General features: G+C 40.3%; 1 protein-coding gene across 2 annotated transcripts in view; it reads right to left on the reverse strand.

Moving 5' to 3' along the window:
• Positions 1 to 21,236, reverse strand: part of CCDC149 (coiled-coil domain containing 149) — a 93,049-nt gene that overhangs the window by 48,395 nt on the left and 23,418 nt on the right. For both annotated transcript variants that reach the window (XM_067468997.1, XM_067468996.1), the window contains exons 2-4: positions 20,072 to 20,233; positions 19,716 to 19,754; positions 7,810 to 7,917 (exon numbers count right to left, since the gene is read on the reverse strand). In XM_067468997.1, the coding sequence (XP_067325098.1) occupies positions 7,810 to 7,917; positions 19,716 to 19,754; positions 20,072 to 20,233 (309 nt within the window). The remainder of the gene's footprint in view (positions 1 to 7,809; positions 7,918 to 19,715; positions 19,755 to 20,071; positions 20,234 to 21,236) is intronic.

Consider the following 21,236-nt stretch of genomic DNA (forward strand, 5'->3'; position numbering starts at 1 on the left):
TGGGGCCTTTCTTCTCTGCAGTAAAGCGGCCCCGAGGTTCTCATAATTCAAAGAAGAAAGAATGCAAATGGGGCAAACCAGGATTTAGCTCATGCTGCCATTTAAGAGGTCTTCTAAATAGAAGCCTTTGATAAAAGACAGAAACACAGACAACTTTTACTCTTAAGTTACTACCCAATACATACCATCACCACAGGCAACAAAAGATATTTATTTGAGAAAACCTCTATATGTAGACATAAACTAAGAATACAATATGGTTCATATGCAATGAGAAACAGTGGCTACTCATCATGAAAATTCACAATGGCAAGTCCCAGGACCAGACAGTTGTGCTTTGTGAATGAAAGAAGTTTAAAGCTTCTTAGTGCTGTTTGGGGGGGGGGGGGGACACATAGTTCTTGCTGATTATGATAAATAGTGCATATTTATTTAGAAAAATCCAGGATCAAACTACATTTGAGCCAGGGCAATTGGACTAATCTTAGCAAACACTGTACTGTAGAATTACCACAGTAAAAAATTGAGATGCTATATACATGTAGAGTTGCCTTCATGTATACGTTGAAGGCAGTTTGGAGGACAAAATTATGGGTTTTGATGCCACCAATGGGTTAGGTGAGGCTCAGAGCACCACCCAGTCCTGGCTACCATCATTTCCCCACCCAGGCATTCAAAAAGGTCCGGAGAAGTGCAATGGTGGAGAGGGGTGAGTGCTTCTTTCAGTTTTGGGGGGGATAGACAAGTTCTTGTCTTTCACCTAGGAGCCCCTGGTGACGCAGTGGGTTAAACTGCTGAGCTGCTGAACTTGCTGACTGAAAGGGGGGAGTGGGGTGAGCTTCCGCTGTTAGCCCCTGCTTCTGCCAACTCAACAGTTTGAAAACATGCAAATATGACTAGATCAATAAGTACCACTTTGGCGGGAAGTGGTAACAGTGCTCCATGCAGTCATGCCGGCCACATGACTTTGGAGGTATCTAAGGACAACGCCAGCTCTTCGGCTTACAAATGGAGATGAGCACCACCACCCAGAGTCTGACACGACTAAACTTAATGTCAGGGGAAAACCTTTACCTTTACCTATATAGTGTAGTTTCCGTATCTTTAATGCTTGTGTAGAAAAGGGGCCGTCGTTAGCACAGCGGGTTAAACTGCCAGCTACAGAAAATCTTGTCAACCAGAAGGTTGGTAGTTCAAGCTGCGGGTTGGGGTGAGCTGCCGTTGTCAGTCCTAGCTTCTGCTTACCTAGCAGTTTGAAAACAGCAATGTGGGTAGATAAATAGATATCACTGTGAAGGGGAGGTAAAAGGTGCCCCTGAAGTCATGCCGGCAATTCGATCAGGAAGGTGTCCATGGACAACAAGGTTCTCAACATGGAAAAAAAAAGAACAACAGCACCTCCCAATGGCTGAGTTGAGCACAGAGGGAAGCCTTGCCTCTGTCTACGTATTGTCTGTCTTTGTTAATTGTATAACAGCATTGAATGTTTGCCATATATGTATTCTGTTATTCACTCTGAGTCCCCTTGGAGAGATAGGGCAGAATACAAATAAGTATATTATTATTATTAAACACAACAAGATATATCCACAACAAACAAGATCACTCTGCTGGCTGTTGTATTGGATCACACGTCGGACACTTCCCAAGTGTCTAGGATTGTGTGATGTATCGGCAAATAATGCATGTAGATTCTAGTAAGGCGGCCTTTTGCAGATGGAAGATGGTAATTTTGTCAGCGTCGACTGTGGTTAAGTGCAGGCCAAGGTATTTAGGCACTGCACCCAGTGTGCCGATCACCACTGGGACCACTTTTACTGACTTGTGCCAGAGTCTTTGCAGTTGGATCTTTAAATCCTCATATCATGTCAGCTTTTCCAGTTTCTCTTTATTACTACGACGACGACTACTACTACTACTACCAGGGGCGGCTCAACCCATTACGCAAAGTAAGCATTTGCAGTATAGTTGATTTTGCCCAGGGGCGTTCTTGAGGTGCTCTTGGGGGAAAATAGATTTTGACATATGCAAGTTGTAGTTACTGGGATGTATAGTTCACCTACAATCAAAGAGCATTCTGAACTCCACCAATGATGGAATTGAACCAAATATGGCACACACAACTCCCATGACGAACAGAAAATATATATCAGTGATTGGTTGGGGGGGGGGGCAAAATACTGTTTGCTTACTGTTGAAAATTACCTAGGGCTGCCTCTGACTACTACTACTATTGCTAAAGGGAATTCTGTAGGTGTTTCTTGCCACACAACCAGGTAGCAAGCCACACTTGCTGATATTGTTTCTTCTACACATGAACATTGAACATGGTCCATGACAGCATTCAGGAACCATGACAGCTATCAGGATTCCACAGCATTGAACCATGACAGCATTGATTCCACAGCATTGAACCAAGTGAGGTCAACAGTATTGTTCTGTTGTCTAACAGCACTACAAGGGTCTCAATTCCAGTGTATGCTGGAATTGTGTCACTTTGGGTGGTGGCAAAAATGTGCACTTACAGGAACTGCCTTGAGAATGAGGTGGGTGAGAACAAGCTATGAAACAACTTCTTATACAAAGGTTGGATCTTCTTGTTGCTTTTGCTCAAATGAGATTTTGGCTGCATCTACTCTCTGTAAACCCATTCTTACCCAAAGCCCAGCATGTTCCAGTTGGTGATAGTGAACCCTAGCTTTCAAAGCTCAGCGCACACAGATAAGCAATTTTAAATTTAATTTAATTTAAATCAAACACAATCAAGTTAATATATATCAGTCAACAATGACAACTGGCATTTATTTAATATCAAATGTTGGATTAGAAGAATGTTCCAAATAAACTGCTAAATTTACAAATAAATTCACAGAGTGGTGATTAGGAAATATATATACATATAAGAACCTTTCCATCTGTCATTTTAAAAGAGCAAAATGGGGATATTCTGATAAAATGGACCTTTTAAAATGATGTTTGCTTTTCCTAAAAATTCTGATTTGCGAGGAAAAGAAAGCACTAAATCACAACAAAATGCTCTCTCCGTCTCTTCGTAGTGACAGATTTATTCTGAAAAACTAATTAAAACTATGAAAGCCAGGGATGATTAACTCAAAATAGGCACACTTGAGGATGTCAGATGTTTAAAGGTGGTTTTTAAATCACGACATCTAGAAAGTTCTGATACAAAACAAAGGAAGGATGGAAAGGAGCCGGTTTTGGGGAGTGGGCAAGGGCACATATCAAGAAAAGGTTCAAGATGGAAGGATGCCATCTTCTTTCCAAATGTCCTAATCTTTCTTCAGTTTAACAGCTTTGGAAAAAGGATGTTCAAACAACATTTGGATCTTCTGTTGTTCCTGGATAGGAGAATTGATTCACTGTAGGTCTTCCGCTGGAGTTTAAATGGTACTCCCTAGATATGTTGGATTCTCAGTTTGGTTAAAGAACAGTGAGTGTTGTAGTCCAACACCTCTGGAGGGTTCCAATTCAAGAAAGGCCATCTCACGAAGGCGTATATACATATTACAATTAATAATATGCTGCAAGTCCACAACATGTGAGTGTGGAGAAGAGCAAATAACAGACCACTTACAACAATGCAGCCCAAGCCCTGGCACATGCACAATGGAGGACCTGTGTTGTCGAAGGCTTTCATGGCCAGAATCACTGGGTTGCTTTGAGTTTTCCGGGCTGTATGGCCATGTTCCAGAAGCATTCTCTCCTGATGTTTCGTCTACATCTATGGCAGGCATCCTCAGAAGCAGTGAGGTAACTTCTGAGGATGCCTGCCTCAGATGTGGGTGAAATGTCAGAACAGAATGCTTCTGGAACATGGCCATACAGTCCGGAAAACTCATAGCAACCCAATGGAGGACCTTCTTACAGCGACACCAGAGGCACTCCAAGTTGGCCAGCTTCTGGACAAAGGACATTTAGTATAATGCCAAGTTTTTCAAACTTTGTTTGTGATTTTAAATACATTGTAACAGTACCCTCAACTCGCTTCTGGCATGATAAATAAATAATAAATTAACAATATAGAACTATCACTCAGGATATCACACTGGCACGAAGATCCGCATAGTTAAAGCAATGGTATTCCCCATAGCAACCTATGGATATGAGAGTTGGACCATAAGGAAGGCTGAGTGAAGGAAGATCGACGCTTTTGAACTGTGGTTCTTGAGGAAAATTCTGAGAGTGCCTTGGACCATGAGGAGATCAAACCAGTCCATACTCCAGGAAATAAAGCCTGGCTGCTCACTGGAGGGAAGGATATTAGAGGCAAAGATTAAGTACTTTGGCCACATCATGAGAAGGCAGGAAAGCTTGGAGAAGACAATAATGCTGGGGGAAATGGAAGAAAAAAGGAAGAGGAGCTGACCAAGATGGGTGGATTTTTTAATTTATTATATTTATTATATTTATTATATGTATTATATTTATTATATTTATTATATTTATTATATTTATTATATTTATTATATTTATTATATTTATTATATTTATATCCCGCCCTTCTCGACCTCGAAGGGGACTCAAGGCGGCTTTCAGCAGAGGCAAAATTCAATGCCTTAAACAATTCAAGAATTAAATAACATTTAGTTAAAAATCTAAATGATGTTAAAAACAATTAAAACATAAACAATACCACTTACAGCTATAAAATCACATTACCCCCAATAAAGGTTGGGCCATTCCAATGATCATTACACATAAATCAAAGTCATCTATTGCACTGTATTAGTTGCCGAAGGCTTGGTAACAAAGTCATGTTTTCACCTTTTTTCTGAAAGTCAGGAGGGAAGGGGCTGACCTAATATCACTGGGGAGGGAGTTCCATGGCCGAGGAGCCACCACTGAAAAGGTCCTGTCTCTTTTCCCCACCAACCGCGCCTGCGAAGAAGACGGAACTGGGAGCAGGGCCTCTCCAGATGATCTCAATATCTGAGATGGTTCATAGTAACAGGTCCGCAGCCTGGGTGTCCTCCTGGACTCATCACTTACGCTTGAAGCTCAAGCGTCGGCGGTGGCCGAGAGGGCCTTCGCACAATTAAGACTCGTGCGCTAGCTGCGACTGTACCTCGTGAAGTCAGACCTGGCCAGGGTGGTCCATGCCTCAGTCACCTCCAGATTGGATTACTGTAATGCACTCTACGTGGGGCTGCCGGTCCGAAAATGGCCCGGAAATTTCAATTGGTACAACGGGCGACAGCCAGGTTACTAACTTGTGCGACTTACAGACAGCGGTCAACCCTCCTATTTAAGGAGCTTCACTGGCTGCCGTTCATTTTCCAGTCCCAATTCAAGGTGCAGGTTCTTACCTACAAAGCCCTGAACGGTTTGGGACCCGCCTACATGCGTGACCACATTTCTGTGTACGAACCCACACGATCTCTTCGATCATCTGGAGAGGCCCTGCTCGCGCTCCCACCTCCTTCACAGGCGCGTTTGGTGGGGACGAGGGAGAGGGCCTTCTCGGTGGTGGCCCCCCGACTCTGGAACTCATTTCCCAAGGATATCAGACATGCCTCAACTCTGGCAGTCTTTAGCAGCAGCCTGAAAAGGTGGTTGTTCCAATGTGCCTTCCCAGAATAAGGGAAACTCTATACCAGTTATATCCTACCTTGTTCATGCTCAGCGTTATTTTTTAAAAACATTAAATTATTACATTTGGCCAGGCCATTGGTTTTTAAATGCTTGTGTGTTATTGTTTATTGTTTTGTCTATGTGATTTATATTAATTGTATTGCATTGATTGTTTTGTGATTGCTTTGTTGTTATTGATGTATTGTGGGCTCGGCCTCATGTATGCCGCACCGAGTCCCTTGGGGAGATAGTAGCGGGGTATAAATCAAGTATTATTATTATTATTATTATTATTATTATTATTATTATTAGGAGATATCTCTGAAGTGACTGGCTGACTTTGAAGGAGCTGGGGGTGGCCATGGCTGACAGGGAGCTCTGGTCCATGAGGTCATGAAGAGTTGAAGCAACTGAATGAATAAACAACAAATTGCTCAGTTTTAAAGCATATATAATGTATCGCTCAGGTTTAAAGCATAAGATCATCTCAGACATCATGCTAAACCATTTGTGGAATATTAATTATAGTTTGGTATGTTATCTGACATAATAAACCATTCCCTTCAAAGGCTCAATGGTCTAGATTGGTAAACAGACATCAACTTTAGCTTCAGAACATGCTTTTTCAAATCGTCCTTCACAATAGAAAGGGAGAGGACCTGTGAAGTTGCATATACTGAAATGTTTCAAAACAAAAGTTGGCATGCTATTCTAAACCATGATTTGCAATCTTCCCTATATTTACTATAAATTCAGTAAACATCATCTCTGCAATAAGCCACTGCCTTTGAAGTGGGAACTATTAGCATTTTGTGCCCTGCATGTATGCCAAGTGTTTAAATAATCCCTTCAACAGCCCAGTAAATTTACTCAAATTGTAAAGATCATCAAACTAAGAGACATAGAGCATTGGAAATATAGTAAAACAACCCTTTGCATGCATTGAATATTTAGCAGATGAGCCAGTGGCAATGATTAGGAAAATGGTGTAATTCCACCATTTATTGCATTACTTCTTCGTATTAAATAAGTAGGTTCGGCCTGGCAACTGAAGCCAAGAGAGAATGAATTCTGCTTAAAAGACTCTAAGAGTTGACAGCCAATGAGATTCTTCAGCCAAAGCATTTGTGAGGCAGAGCTCTCATTATATTACCACTATACTACACCAGCTTTCTAGTTTAATGATGACAGCTATGAAAGGTCTGACGGTTTTGATGGCCTCTTTACACATAAGCTGGCAATGAAAATATATTGTTTAACCCAAAGTTATCATGCAAGTCAATAAAACAAGTGGATTACAAAGAAAACTAGGCTTTTTGCAGAGGACATGGAAATCATCATTGAGTGTTTCAGAAATGATTATGGCAGTTAGACCTCAGCCTCTTGCTTCTAAGCCAAAATTAGTCTTACTTCCCACCTCCAGTTCATCTCTGAAATCCATAGCTAGTATGTAGTTTTGCTTTTACCTTACCCAGTTTCCTTCCTCCTTTTCTTTCCCTTCATGTTTGATTAATTGTAGAAGGAAGCACAATATGTGGATATCTTTAAGCTAAATGAAGATCAATAACGATCTAGGATATTGCAAGCAGAACCTATTTTAATTGCCACTTTGTTGTTGTTCATTCATTCAGTCGTCTCCGACTCTTTGTGACCTCATGGACCAGCCAACGCAAGAGCTCCCTGTCAGCCATCACCACCCCAGCTCCTTCAAGGTCAGTCCAGTCACTTCAAGGATGCCATCCATCCATCCATCTTGCCCTTGGTCGGCCCCTCTTCCTTTTACCTTCCACCTTCCCCAGCATAATTGTCTTCTCTAGGCCTTGCTGTCTCCTCATGATGTGGCCAAAGTACTTCAACTTTGTCTCTAGTATCCTTCCCTCCAATGAGCAGTCGGGCTTTATTTCCTGGAGGATGGACTGGTTGGATCTTCTCGCAGTCCAAGGAACTCTCAGAACCTTTCTCCAGCACCACAGTTCAAAAGCATCTATTTTCCTTCGCTCAGCCTTCCCTAAGGTCCAGCTCTCACATCCGTAGGTGACTACAGGGAATACCATGGCTTTGACTAGGCGGATCTTTGTTGCCAGTGTGATGTCTCTACTCTTTACTATTTTATCAAGATTGGACATTGCTCTCCTCCCAAGAAGCAAGTTAAATACAAGACCAAGTCTTCATGAAAAGTTAGAATTCAGTTGTTTTGGAATGCAGCTTGTACCATACCTTGTTGTCGCCTTGTACTTCTCCCAACCTCTGCTGAAGTTCTTTGATTTCTTCTCCCAGATGCTTGTTTCGATCCCGAGTGTCACTCAAGAGTTGGGCAAGATTAGCCTACCAAAGAGAGGGAATCAATCTTAATCAAAATAGAGTAAGTCGAAGATTATAAGAAAATCATGTAGCTCTATTCAGTCCTGCATTTGTATTTCGTTCATTTGGCAGAGAAGGACACTTCATTAGGCCAAAAAGCACCAGTCCTATAACTACAATCACTGCAAAAATAAAATAAATCAACCATATACGCATATAAAACTTGAAGTGTGTACACAAACAAAGACAGATGGCAACACAAATACTGGTAGATGCCACTCGGGAAAAATCTTCCCACATTTTATTTACTATGACAAATTGAGACCAATGGCAATATATCATCATGCATAACATCATAAGCTCAATTAAGAGGAAAACTTTAAGAAAATATTATTGATTTCATCATTTGTTTATCATCTGTAAAGAGCACATGATTCGCAGGCAGAAGTGCACTATCAGTAGTCACTGGGAAGTTATTTTGCGCAAAGAGTTGTTGTGAGTTTTCCGAACTGTATGGCCATGTTCCAGAAGCATTCTCTCCTGACGTTTCACCCACATCTATGGCAGGCATCCTCAGAGGTTTTGTGACCACACAAAAAACCTATGGGGTTGCCAGCCATATATGTGGGTGAAATGTCAGGAGAGAATTCTTCTGGAACATGGCCATACAGCCCAGAAAACTAACAGCAACCCGGTGATTCTGGCCATGAAAGCCTTCGACAACACATTCTGTGCAAAGCTTTCTAAAGTGAATCATCTGTAACTACGAATAATGAACACATTTTTATCCGTAACCTTTTCACTAGGTTAGAGCTAAAGTTCCTTTTCACAGGCAAAGGATATCTTTCATCTAATGTGTGCCAGAAAAATGCAACTAAATCCATGAAGTTCTGCTGGTTCTACAAGGCACTTGTATAACATCTTGTATAAGAGAAAGAAAGCAAGATTAGGTAAAAAGGTAAAGACAAAGGGTTTCTCCTGACATTAAGTCCAGTCATGTCTGCCTCTGGGATGTGGTGCTCATCTCTATTTCTAAACCGAAGAGCCGGCATTGTCCGTAGACACCTCCAAGGTCATGTGGCCAGCATGACTTCCTGCCAGAGCGGTACCTATTGATCTACTCACATTTTCATGTTTTCGAACTGCTAGGTTGGCAGAAGCTGAGGCTGACAGCGGAAGCTCATGCCGCTCCCTGGAATCGAACCTGCAACCTTTCGGTCAATAAGCTCAGCAGCTCAGTGCTTTAACCCACTGCACCACCAGGGGCTCCTGGAAGCAAGATTACTTCCCAAAAATTCACCTATCAAAGTAGTGCTTGAACATCCCTCTAAACCCTTCTACCAGTGTTTGCATTATATTACTTTCTGCTTTAGTTTCTTTGGTCCAACCCACTGACATTTCCTTACTGACAGATGGAATTCAGATTTATCTCTGTTCTACAAAAAAAAGTCACAATGTACTTCTTTAGAAAGTTTGTACTCTCGTTACTGGCACTTCTTTATTTCATAGGGGATAATTTTGATATTTATTTGTGTTTTTTTTATAAAGTGTGTTGCAACTTGGTAGAAACAACTTTGGAACAGGAGATATATCAATTTCAGGCATGATCATCTTTTTATATGGTGAATAATATTTTGCTGCAACTTTTCTTGAAAACTTTGCATTAAAATGCTTTGAATATAAAGGTGTATGGTACAGTATAGATACTTTATAGGGAAGACTATGTTGGGGACAGGAGAGTTGAGGTCATTCATAATGCAAGATACTCCACTTAGGCCTATTTACACATGAAAAAATGAAAAGCAAAGATACAGAATGGGGGACACATGGCTCGAGAGCAGTACATGTGAAAAATATCTTGGGCTCCTCATGGACAACAAGTTAAACATGAGCCAACAATGTGATGCAGCGGCAAAAAAAGCCAACTGGATTTTGGCCTGCATCAATAGGAGCATAGTGCCTAGATCCAGAGAAGTCATGCTATCTTTCTATTCTACCTTGGTTAGACCACACCTGGAATATTGTGTCCAATTCTGGGCACCACAATTGAAGAGAGATATTGACAAGCTGGAATGTGTCCAGAGGAGGGCGACTAAAATGATCAAGGGTCTGGAGGACAAGCCCTATGAGGAGCGGCTTAAAGAGCTGGGCATGTTTAGCCCGAAGAAGAGAAGGCTGAGAGGAGAGATGATAGCCATGTATAAGTATGTGAGAGGAAGTCATAGGGAGGAGGGAGCAAGCTTGTTCTCTGCTGTCCTGGAGACTAGGACGCGGAACAATGGCTTCAAACTACAAGAGAGGAGATTCCATCTGAACATTAGGAAGAACTTCCTGTGAGAGCCATTTAGCAGTGGAACTCTCTGCCCCGGAGTGTGTGGAGGCTCCTTCTTTGGAAGCTTTTAAACAGAGGCTGGATGGCTATCTGTCGGGGGTGCTTTGAATGCAATTTTCCTGCTCCTTGGTAGGGGGTTGGACTGGATGGCCCATGAGGTCTCTTCCAACTCTATGATTCTATAAACTTAATGTGAAGGATTTGCATGGCACTCTGCAGGTGAAATCTCTTGAGTTATACACAGATGACAGTGAAAGGAAGAAGTGACTAGTGGAGTGCTACAGAGTTCAGTCCTAGGCCCAATGCTGTTAAATATCTTCATTAATGACTTGGATGAAGGTTTAGAGGGCATGTTTATCAAGTTTGCAGATGACACCATATCAGGAGGAATAGCTAATGCTCAAGAAGACAGGATAAGAATTCAAAACAACCTTAACAGATTAGAGAGCTGGGCCAAAACAAACAATATGAATTTCAACAGAGAAAAACCTAAGATACGACATTTAGGCAGAAAAAATAAAATGCCAAGATACAGGATGGATGAAGCTGGCTCCACAACAGTCCGTGTGAGAAAGATCTTGGAGTCCTTGTGGACAACAAGTTGAACATGAGTTTAATCCGAGTTAGAAAACCATGAAGCTCTCCCTTTATTTAAAAGGTAATCTAATAAATATTTCCTTTTCAGAAACAAAGTTCTAGTTATAGGGCAGGATTTGAAGGAATGGCCTGGCTAAAAATGTTACATTTAATTATTTGTGGCCACTGTCATGTTGGAATGCTTGTCCTAAAACATGGGATCTCATATGACATGCTCTTCAGTTAAGTTTGTAATTTATAATCACTCATTCTTGAAATGCATTGTTTATTAAAGATGAAAAAGGAATAACGTATTTCAGTTATAGGATACTGATTTATTCTCGGACTGAATATCTGATTTACCTTCTCTCATTATTTAAATGAATTGTTTATTAAAGATGAAGAAGGAATAATGTTAGAGAATACTGATACACTATAAATGCAGCGAGAAGTCAATACATTCAAAGATCAGGCAGTGAATCAACAACGGAGAATATTTTGAGAGCCTCTAAGCATATGCAGAATATTTTTCTGCAGAAATCAATCAATGCATCCTTTCTGCCTGCTCATTTGCAATCACATGGTGGAGTCCTCAAATCAATGGCGAAGCAAATCATTTACATGCAGGATCCAGGAATTCCAAATTTTGTCATCTACAGTTCAGATGCTGAGATATATGACAAGGCCACTATTCTCTCCATCCATCTTACCTTATAATAATGTTTTTAAAGGATGGGAGTATTTTTAAAAGGCAACATGGAAAGGATAGAGAATGGACTGGCTTTCTGAAAAGACCCTGGCTAGACTACATTTGGCCTTTGGTTTTCAACTACAACTTTCCTCTACGATCCCATTCTGCTCCAAGACTCATTTTTTGAACTCTGTTCTTTGAGTGTTTTTTTTTTTTCTTCCGTTCTTACTTGGGTTTCAGAAAGTTCTCTTTCTAGTCTACCTAACAAAAGTGCCCTGTGATTCATTTCCTCCAGTCCTAACATTACTCCTGAGGCAGCTTATATTCCTGTTTAACTGAATTTGAAAGAGGAAGAGGCACCCACCACAATAAATTCTAACAACTCCTTAACAACCTAATACACTAAAGATTTTTTCAAAATGTCAACCTTAATCGGGAAATCTACTGAGTTCAGTGAAATTGTGAGAAAAATGGACCGAATAAATTATTTAACAATTAATCACTTCGCTCAAGCCCAGGAAACAAGCATTTGTATTTTTGATAAAATTCAAATTCAGATTAGTTTTCTCCTGGTTGAGATTTACATCCACCCCCTTATTTATTATTTATTTATTTATGACGTTTATATCCCACTCTTCTCATCCCGAAAGAGACTCAGTTATATGAGTGACATGTATATACAATATATTATATTAACAGCATAGCACAATATTAGTATTATATATTTCTATATTGTACTATACCACTATTATTAGTAATATTACATGCAATGTATAATTATATTATTATATTAGTATTATATTGTATTACAATATTATGATCAAAATATATGCACATGCAATATAGTATTTTATTAGCACAGCACAATATTAATATTATATATTACTATATTGTACTATACCACTATACTGCAATATTATTAGTAATATTACATGCAATATATAATATATAATTATTATATTGTGATATTAGTATTATATTGTATTACAATATTATGATCAAAATATATGTACATGCAATATAGTATTTTTTTAGCACAGCACAATATTAATAATATATATTACTATATTGTACTATACCACTATACTGCAATATTATTAGTGATCTTACATGTAATATATAACATATAATTATTATATTATTATACAGTGATATTATTATTATACTGTATTACAATATTATGATCAATATTATATGTATATGCAATATATTATATTTTTAGCATAGAATGATATTAGTATTACTATATTGTACTATACCACTATACTGCAATATTATTAGTAATATTACATGTAATATATAATATTGAATGATTATATTGTATTATTATTAGTATTATATTAGTATTATATTGTATTACATTACAATATTATTATCAATGTAATAATAATAATACAATACCCCTTTCCTACCATTGGACTATGTGGCAGTTTTGAAGTGAAGTAACATCAGACAATGGATTGACTACATCCAGGAAGACAGCTGGATCTTTCTGATCAGAAGGAATATAAGAGGCATTTACATTTTAATTCAGTCTACTGTCAACAAGGCCCCATTGAGTAGATGTATATTTCTGCTGCCTTGGTTGCTATTTGGTCCTGAGTTCTAGCTTCCTACTTGATTTTATTATGAGGTTCTTGCCATAATGATTTACCTTAGTCCTGATGTCTGGGTTGTTTCTTAAATTCTGACTCCTAGCTTCTGGCTCATCAGACTGCTGTCTAACTATCATCTCATCAGATGGGCAAAATTCCCCATCCTACACCGATTTCACCCCTCTTCAGGGACGGAGCTCACCGGTTTCCATCGTTCGATGCTGATCTACTTCCGGCAGAGCTCCATGTGTACAGGCAGTAGTGGCGGCAACACAGGAGGCTTTCCGTATTGCATTGAAAACAACAGTGAGAAGTTGTGCACTGATTTTTCCCTCCCCCCATGGGATAAGGTTAGGGGGAAGGCAGGGGATGTGGGGTGTGGAGCGATGGTTTTCTCCACTGGATTTGTCAGAAACTGTGGCAAATTGGAGGCTTAATGTGATAAGGTCCTAAGAGGCAGCCTTGATAACACTGCACTTTTTCCACATACTGTACCTTCCCTGATACTGATATCCGTACAGACATAATCATAATTGCCTTCATTCACTGAGTAAAAAAAAACAGGAAAAATAATTAAAAGGAGAGGATTTATTGGAGTCACTTGAAAGATCTGCAGTTTACTTGTTTTTATGGAAACGTTTAGTAGAAGGCTAGGTAGCATTTTCCCTGTAAGTAAAAGGTAAAGGTTTTCCCCTGACATTAAGTCCAGTTGTGTCAGACTGTGGGTTGGTGCTCATTTCCATTTCTAAACAGAAGAGCCGGAGTTGTCCATAGACACCTCCAAGGTCATGTGGATGCCATGACTGCATGGAGCACCATTACCTTCCCGCTGGAGTGGTACCTACTGATCTACTCACATTTGCATGTTTTTGAATTGCTAGGTTGGCAGAATTTATTTACCATATTTATATGCCGCCCCTCTCAGCTCAGAGGTGACAGAAGCTGGGACTAACAGCAGGAGCTCACGCCGTTCCCCGGATTCGAACCTGCAACCTTTCAGTCAGCAAGAAAGTACATTCCTGTAAGTACATTCTCAAAAATGGACTCAAGTAGTATCCAATTGATAAACATATTAATTGGTAGTCTTTTCAGAAGGAGGAACTCAACTAAGCCAAAGGACACATGCCAGATGGCACATTGACCCAGTCTCTCATTAACCACCTGAGAAGAATTTAAACCAGGAAACACGTATCCTAACTAATCTTTTCCTGAAACCAACCACTGCCCTAAGATTCAATTCCTATAACATAGTTTCCAAACTCCTGCCACAAAAGTTATTTTGCTTCAGACTACTGTGATCATGATGGATAGCAACACCAACATAATGCACCCTTATGTGCTCTGCACATAAATCTTAGCTGGCACACACAAGTTGTCATCCCATCTCACAGCCCCTGTCCCGTAAACTAGGTTACGGGTGAAGAGGGAAATGAAGAGGTGAGCAACAGCAGTATGAAAGCTGTTTAGACAGAAAGGTTCAAATCACGCTCAAATCTCCAAGACGCTTGCATTATTTTCCAGCGTTTAAGCATACATTTCAAGTTAGACAACTGGAATAAAGGGGAACAGGTAGAAAAATCTGATGAAACATCAAGTGCTCTTCAGAAGTGTGATTGATAGCAATTTTTATTGCAATTTCTACTTCAATGGTTTTGGATGATTCTGGCACCCAGCTTAATACAGTAAAACCTGCTTTGCTTAGTAAGAGACCCTTGAGTTCAATATCAACCAAACAAATTGATGATCTCTGCTAGCACTACATTTCTGATAGAGAAACAAACTTTCATCCATTAATTTTCAAGTGATGGCAGTGACTTGTCACATATGGAATGCTTTTGAAGCTCTGGGATGAAGATTCCCAGCAAATCGAGCTGAGATAGAGCGTAGAAATTATTGCCAATTTTATCTGTAAAATAATTGGGTGGGAAAAAATTAACCTATGTTTAATAACGCTGCTAAAAGGAGATTTCCAAACAAGGTTTTGCAAATTGAAGCCTGCTCACTTCTCCTATGCTGAACAGTGAACACTCATAAGACTACAGTTAAAAATAATAATACTATGTAACAGTATTTTTTTAAAAAAATGTTTCTGGTTCAAAATTGTTATTTCCTGTTTAACTATGTGGTACTGTGTAATAATAATAATAATAATACTTTATTTGTACCCCGCTACCATCTCCCCAAGGGACTTGGTATGGCTTACATGAGGCCAAGCCCTCAGCACATCAATAAACAAAAGCAATAACAATAATCAATACAAAACAGTTCAAATAAACTCAAAAACAGAAAATACACAATAAGCAATAAACAATAAACAATAATGAGCCCCCGGTGGTGCAGTGGGTTAAACCCCTGTGCCAGCAGGACTGAAGACCAATAGGTCACAGGTTCGAATCCAGGGAGAGGCAGATGAGCTCCCTCTATCCGCTCCAGCTCCTCATACGGGGACATGAGAGAAGCTTCCCACAAGGATGATAAAACAACAAAATCATCCGGGCGTCCCCTGGGCAACGTCCTTGCAGACGGCCAATTCTCTCACAACAGGATGCGCCTGACACGACAAAAAAAAATAAAATAAACAATATCAAAAAACATACAGCATTTAAAAACCCTATGGCCGGGCCAAATGTAATAATTCAAATTTAAAATCAAAAAGTGCTGGGCATGAACAAGGTAAGGCAAATTAGAATAGGGTTTTCAGAGAAAGATGAGGGCGCGCAGACAATCCTAAGTCAGTATTAAAGTGCATTTGAGGACATATTGCTAAGAGTTTTTCTTATTCTGGGAAGGCACACTGGAACAACCACATTTTCAGGCTTCTGCTAAAGACTGCCAGCGTTGGGGCATGTCTGATGTCCTTAGGAAGTGAATTCCAGAGTCGAGGGGCCACCACCACCCTCTCCCTCTCCCCCACCAATTGCGCCTGTGAAGGAGGTGGGAGCATGAGCAGGGCCTCTCCAGATGATCGGAGAGAACGTATGGGTTCGTACACAGAAATGCGGTCACGCAGGTAGGCGGGTCCCAAACCGTTCAGGGCTTTGTAGGGCTTTGTTACCTACACAGATAAACTATTCCAGACCTCACCTCTGAGGATGCTTGCCATAGATGCAGGTGAAACATCAGGAGAAATGCCTCTAGAACATGGCCATATAGCCCGGAAAAAACCCCACAAGAACTGAGTATTCCAAATCCTATTTGTAACGGGATTGATATGTGAAGTACCTGTATGCTGAATACATGACGTTTGTTAGGAAACCAACTATGTTACTTTTAAAGATGTTTTCTTATTGTTGTCGCTTGAGAGCATGATTTAAAGGCAAATATATTTTAAGGGAGAGTAGAAGGCTTTGGACAACTAAAAGGAACACTTTGAAACTCTGCTACATGTGTGTGTGTGTGTTTGTGTATTGGCATATCTTTGTGCCTAATAGTCCAAAGATATACACAGATAAATCAGTTTAACAGCTGAGAAACCTAATTGCCTTGCATGAATGCCATTTCCCCAAAATGTTATGACTCTAACAGGCCATGCTTTTCACCAGGAAGTTATGGCATGGCTTTTCAAAAGGTTGTGACTTCTAACAAGGCATGCCTTTCCAAAGATCATAAATCTCCAAAAGGTTACAGAGATTTCCATTTTCCAAAATCTTAATTGCTCTGTTTCCTTTGAAAATGACAGTTGATAATGAATCAGTAATATACCAAGCATTCAGTTGCACTGGGACCCACACCTGGAGAATGGTAGTATCTAAATGCAATAATAATAAACATGTGACTGCTGGAATGCACATGGATTCCTAGGCTCTGAGTATACAATACCACTTTTGCACCAGTTACACTGATTTAATTTGTTTTCAGGAAGGTTTCAAAGTAATTCTCTAATTCAGTGTTTCTCAACCTTCCTAATGCCGAGACTCCTTAATACAGTTCCTCATGTTGTGGTGACCCCCAACCATTACATTATTTTCATTGCTACTTCATAACTGTCATTTTGCTACTGTTATGAATCATAATGTAAATATCTGATGTGCAGCATGTATTTTCATTCACTGGACCAAATTTGGCACAAATGATATGCCCAAATTTCAATATTGGTGGGGTTGGGGGGGGGGGGGGGACACACGGACGGACTGATTTTGTCACTTGGGAGTTGTAGTTGGTGAGATTTATAGTTAAACTACAATCAAAGAGCATTCTGAACTCCACCAACTATGGAACTGAACCAAATTTGGCACACAGAACTCCCATGAACAACAGAAAATATTGGAAGAGTTTGGTGGGCATTGATTTCAGTTTTAGAGTTGTAGTTCACCTACCTCCTGAGAGCACTGTGGACTCAAACATTAATGGATCTGGACCAAACTTGGCATGAATACTCAATATGCCCAAAGTTTGGGAAAAATAGACCTTGACATTTGGGAGTTGAAGTTGCTGGGATTTATAGTTAATCTACAATCAAAGAGCATTCTGAACCCAGCCCATAATGGATCTGCACTAAACTCGACATGCTACCTACATGGCCAACATTGATTACTAGCGGGGTTGGGGGGCGGGGCTGTTTTTGAATTCTGGGAGTTGTAGTTCACCAACACCAAAAAGAGAGAGAAGGACAGGAAGAGAGATATTCAACCTTCTCTGCCAAAAGGGTTCCTAAGATCATTAGAAATATGTGTTTTCTGATGGTCTTTGGCGACCCCCCTGAAACCCTTTCACGGCCCCATCAGGGGTCCCGACCCCCCATGTTGAGAAACACTGCTCTAATTGGTTTATTTAAAGGACTTCCTTTAATCAAAAAATCCCGACTCCACATTTTGCTCATCTTAAATTAGTAAAAGTGGCAGGACTTTGTTTAGTGGTGCCAACCCCCATTATGGAACTCTCTTTGTTATGCTTTGAACCTTCTGTTCATGCTTCAACACACTTTTTAAAAACTTACATGTCCAAAATAGCTTTCAGATATAGTAGCCAACAAACATATTTTAGAACAGGGGTCCTCAAACAAAGGCCCAGGGGCCAGATATGGTCCTCCAAGGTCATTTACCCGGCCCGCGCTCAGAGTCAACCTAAGTCTGAAACGACTTGAAAGCACACAACAACAACAACAATCCTATCTCATCAGCCAAAAGTAGGCCCACACTTCCCACTGAAATACTAATAAGTTTATATTTGTTTAAATTGTTCTTCATTTTAATTATTTTACTTTTAAGTGTTTTCGCACTACAATTTATTTATTTATTTATTTAAAAGTTTTGTATACCGACCTTCTCACCTCTTTTGAGGGACTCAGACCGGTTTCCAGCCATAAAATCACATACAGTCAGTAAAACAACATAATTCATATTACAATAACACATTAAAACAGCAAATATATTCAAAACTACAATGGTCAGTCGTCATACTAAAATCTATTATACATCATCTTCCATCCATATCTCAGGGTGTTGGCTCACTCATCGGATGCCTGTCTCCATAACCACGTCTTCACCTGTTTCCTGAATGTCAGGATAGAAGGGGCGGTTCTGATCTCCAATGGAAGAGAGTTCCAGAGTCGCGGGGCCACCACCGAGAAAGCCTTGTCCCTCGTCCTCACCAGATGCGCTTGTGAGGCCGGTGGGACCGAGAGCAGGGCCTCTCCAGACGATCTTAATAATCTTGATGGTTCATAGGGGAGAATATGTTCGGAGAGGTAAACAGGGCCGGAGTCGTTTAGGGTTTTATAGGTTAACACCAGCACTTTGAATTGTGCTCGGAAGCTAATTGGCAGCCAGTGGAGCTGGTGTAACAGCAGAGTAGTGTGCTCCCTGTACCCAGCACCCGTTAGTAGTCTGGCTGCTGAGCGTTGGACTAGCTGCAGCTTCCAGGCAGTCTTCAGAGGCAACCCCACATAGAGAGCGTTGCAGTAATCTAAACGGGATGTAACCAAAGCTTGGACCACTGTGGCCAAGTCAGACTTCCCAAGACTTCCCAAGGTACGGGCGCAGTGTGCAGTGTGCATAGGAATTCATTCATTTTTTCAAATTATAATCCGGCCCTCCAACAGTTTGAGGGACTGTGACCTGGCCCTCTGTTTAAAAAGTTTGTGGACCCCTGTTTTAGAATCTCTAGCTTAGTGAAACATGAATGTTAGCTACTATAGTTTAATGTTTCACTATTAAGAACCTCAAGCTTGAGTCGTGGTAGCGCAATGAGTTAAATCCTTGTGCTGGCTGAACTGCTGACCTGAAGGTCGGCGGTTCAGATTCACGAGATGGGGTGAGCTCCCATCTGTCAGCCCCAACTTCCCATGTAGGGGCATGAGAGAAGCCTCCCACAGGATGATAAAACATCTGGGCATCCTCTGGGCAACATCCTTGCAGACAGCCAATTTCCTCACACCAGAAGTGACTTGCAGTACATTTTCAATTTGCTTCTGACATGATAAAAAAACCTCAAGCTTGGTTTGATTTTCTCAACATTATTCTGTTATTACTTACATGTGTTTGTGCATGTGCTGTTTGTTTAATGAAATATCTTGAACAGGGAAGGTACACAATGCTGTAGTACAAACAATTCAGTTCAACAACGTCTTTAAAAGACAAATGACACAGAGAAGCACATTATATACACACTAGACAGAAATGAAACCCACCTGTTTCCTTTTCTCTGGAGGAATAGACGGATCTCCATCCTACAAGAAAGGACACTTTACATGTCACTGGGGAAAATAACAAGGTTTTATAAAGTAATCAAGTTTACATTAAGAAGGAGTTTAATGCAGCCACTCTATTTTGATTGTTAGAGGGCAGTTTTATTCAAAGGTATAAGGTCTTCCTATTAGTGCTTTAAATAATGCTAACTGCACAATCTCTACACGATAAAAATAAAAAAGAACACAGAACAAAAAGTATGACAAGGAAATGCTTAACTAAGTAGGCTACATTATATCAAGGGAAGAGTTTGGCTATTAGCAAATATTAACAGAAGAATTTCAAGCCAGGTACATACAATCAGTTCCCGGTATTTCTTTTTCAGCGATTGGTGCTTTTCCCGTAGTTGGTTTGCCATGAGCTTGTACTGATCTCTTTCCTGTTGACATGTGTCCAATTCCTTGGAAAGGATGAGAAGAGCTTCCTTCTTACTTTCGAGCTTCCTTTTGCACACCAGATACTGCAAGATAATCCAAGAAAAATGTATGGCATTACCACTTGTAACAAAACAAAACCAACAAAAAAAAAACTGAAACAAAATCTAGTTCAAGAACGGAGGGAGGGACATTCAAATTGATTCAAGAAAAATGTGGCTACATTAATTTCTGGGTTAAAATTATTCAATAACAATTGAATTGCTATTTTCAACAAGAGTAGACTCAGTGAATCAGAGGTTTACGTAAACGTTGATGTAACATTCAGCAACGAAGGGCATAGGATTAATGCAGTATAATTCCACTTTAATGGCTCAATGCTATGGAATCATTGATTTTTTAGAAATGTATTGTGTCAGAACTGAATTGAGAATATAGTAATAATGTATTTTTAAAAACCCACAAAGTGAAACATTTAGCATTATACAAAATTTTCTTTGACCAGAAGCTGGCCACTTGGTGTGCCTCTGGGTTTGTGTGAGAAGGTCCTCCATTGTGCATGTGGCAGGACTCAGACTGCATTGTAGTAAGTGGTCTGTGGTTTGCTCTTCTCCACACTCGTATGTTATGGACTCCACTTTGGGGCCCCATTTCTTAAGATTGGATCTGCATATTGTGGTGCCAAAGCGCAGTTTGTTCAGCGCTATCCAAGCCACCCAGTCTTCTGTGTGCCCAAGGAGGAGTTTCTCATCTGATCTCAGCCACTGATTGAGGTTCTGGGTTTTAACCTGCCACTTCTGGACTCTTGCTTGCTGAGGTGTTCCTGCAAGTATCTCTGTAGATCTTAGGAAGCTATTTCTTGATTTAATATATTAGCATGCTGGCTGATAGCTGAATAGATGATGTCAATGCCTTGGTCCTTTCATTACTGGCTGCAACTTCCCGGCAGATGTCAGGTGGTGTAATACCGGCTAAACAGTATAATTTCTCCAGTGGTGTAGGGCGTAGACAGCCTGTGATAGTGCATCATGTCTCATTAAGAGCCACATCCACTGTTTTAACATGGTGAGATGCATTCCACATTGGGCA

Source organism: Anolis sagrei, chromosome 5, assembly GCF_037176765.1.
Source record: "Anolis sagrei isolate rAnoSag1 chromosome 5, rAnoSag1.mat, whole genome shotgun sequence".
NCBI lineage: Eukaryota > Metazoa > Chordata > Lepidosauria > Squamata > Dactyloidae > Anolis > Anolis sagrei.